Source organism: Macrobrachium nipponense, chromosome 35, assembly GCF_015104395.2.
Source record: "Macrobrachium nipponense isolate FS-2020 chromosome 35, ASM1510439v2, whole genome shotgun sequence".
In the NCBI taxonomy this organism is placed as follows: domain Eukaryota; kingdom Metazoa; phylum Arthropoda; class Malacostraca; order Decapoda; family Palaemonidae; genus Macrobrachium; species Macrobrachium nipponense.
This window is the reverse complement of record NC_061096.1, coordinates 5,028,695-5,031,194: the sequence shown is the minus strand read 5'-3', so window position 1 is coordinate 5,031,194 and position 2,500 is coordinate 5,028,695. Positions and strand designations below refer to the sequence as shown.

At 33.6% G+C, this 2,500-nt stretch overlaps 1 protein-coding gene across 1 annotated transcript in view; it reads right to left on the bottom strand.

Annotated features, from left to right (window-relative positions):
- The window catches only part of LOC135208178 (prolyl 4-hydroxylase subunit alpha-1-like), a 33,878-nt gene that overhangs the window by 2,465 nt on the left and 28,913 nt on the right, over nucleotides 1–2,500 (bottom strand). The window contains exon 7 of the mRNA XM_064240313.1: nucleotides 428–585. Within this exon, the coding sequence (XP_064096383.1) occupies nucleotides 428–585 (158 nt within the window). The remainder of the gene's footprint in view (nucleotides 1–427; nucleotides 586–2,500) is intronic.

Genomic DNA, 2,500 nt, shown 5'->3' with positions numbered 1-2,500 from the left:
GTAAACGTTTTTTGCATCTTGTGTGTTTCTCTTGTCAAAGGTAGCTTTGTGTTTTTTCTGTGATTATTGAACATTCTCTTGAAACTATGAACACAGAATCTGACTGAGACTAAGCTCTCTGAATGAAATTGTAAGAAAAGCATTTTAATCTGGAGTGCCCATTTCAATTCAGAATTGGGCTAACATTAATCAGGTACCTAAGAAATAATCAAACGCATGATGAGGGGTGGGGCTGTTATCAATCATGCCGTAGCTTAGGATTTAAGTTTTTGCAAACAGTTACGAAAGGCTAAAGCTTTCTCCAGACACGAGAAGAACACCACATGCTGAGGCAATAAAGAAATTCTCCGAAAAAGCTCTTAATTTTTTTTTTTTTTTTTTTCAACACGGATTTCACGAGGTTCGTGATTCGGCCTTTGATTCTTACCTCCATGATCACTTGACCAAGATTCAATCGGATGAGACTCTTCTGCTCTGGATCGCTGGCACTGGCCGCTGCTTGACGATACCAAAGATAGGAATTGGCATATCTGGACTCATAGAAACTCTCGTTTGCAATGCGAATGCAGTCGTAAGTGTTCAGACCTGAATAATGAAAATTCCCCAAATTATTTGGTTTATATTACATTTATGCACAGGGAAAAACATACATATTTCCACACTCAGATTATGGTTGTTTAGTCATTTCTTAATGACTTAGGGTCAGAAAGGGATAAAAACACTGAATTGTAACTTTTCAGCAAAATATATTCTGTACTTCATTCATTAGCGTTATAGCGTTTAACAAATGCACGAAGGTCAGTCACCATTCTCATTATGTATAAATGGCAAATTATCTTTTGAACTTTGAACATTCTTGTTATGATTTTATATTTCATATCTGGGATTTCACACATGTGAAAGACCAGCTGCATGGTCATTGACCCTTTCATACAACACCTCGCCTGCAATCATACCTAAAAGGCCTTTTTATTCAGAATGTTGTCATTAGACATACCTAAGAATGAGACTCAATACCGATGTGACAATGAATTTTTAGAAAAGATGGAAGAATATGATATGGCGATTTTAAGCGCATCAGGATACAAAGAGTGAGATGTGCAATTTATTTCGCTGGTGTGAATGGGGCTGTGATATCTTATGTTTCTGTTGAGTTCGGGGTGTTTAAGTATCACCAAAAGGTAATGCTAACAGTTATCCTCCAAAGAAATATTAAATGAAAATTAAATTAGACTGGTCTGCAAAGAAAACATAATTAATGCAGAATAACATCAGCGAAGTGTACCGCAAACAAAGAATTGGACAATAGTATTTTATGATTAGAAATAATTTTACTTTACTTACTACCGCTTTTGAAAAATCGTTTTAATCCTCTGGACTGAAGGGCAGAAGATATTTAGAAAAAACCTTGAACATGATTCATAGTCCATTTACTTCTCCGTACAAAACTGATGATCCTTCAGATGAAAAATATGAAATCCGTAATTCTTAGCCATTGTAGAATTAGCCAATAGAAATGCCATAAATTTTGGAGATGTAATGCAGATATGGAAACGTTCGGGAAATTTAAACTTTTCTATTTATTGTATCTGATTTCTTAACCCACACATTACTTATGCCCAAAGCTTCTTCAGATTTTTCAAATTCCATAAACATTTCAAAGTGGATTTTAGTAAGCAGACGAAAAGATACCATTCCATAATTTTGGTATCTGAAGAAGAAGACGGCCTCACATTGTATTGTTGATAATTCTATTCTGAAATTCTTGGATGTCTGTTCCCTGTTAACCCAACCTGTCTAGATGACTCGGTCTCCGGCCTCGTGTCCGCCCTCAACGATTTCTCGTCTGTTCTCTACTGTTCTCTTACTTCGTTTCTCTTCTCTAGAATGAGGTTAATCTAGTCTTTCATCATCTTTTTTTTACTACATTTTACTCTATTATATTCTCTTTCTGTCTGTTCATTCACGTGTTATCTCTTTTCTTATCAAACTGTGATTTGTTCACTGTCTGTGAGATATATATAGATATATAATATATATATAATATTATATATAAATTTATTTATAATATATATGTAAAAAAATATGTATATATAATACATATATATTGTTTTTGCCTTTTAATATCCAAATATACATACATGTATTCTAAATATATATATATATCCTATATATATATATATATATATATATATAATATATCTATATATATATATATATATATATATATCTAGTATATATATATATATATATATATATATATTTTTTTTTTTTTTTTTTTTTTTTTTTGAAGGAAATTCAGACATTAATAAGTTGCCCTTCCTCACAGGCTCCTACCCTGGTCGATGCTGTTGGACCTCTTGCAGTGCACATGTTGGATGGGAAACACCTGGACTGAGGACTTCAGGATGACGCACTTACCCTTTGTTGGATGCTGTTGAAACCTGACCGAGATGATAAAAGAAGCCGACAGGTGCGCGGTCAGTTGCAGTTTCAACAT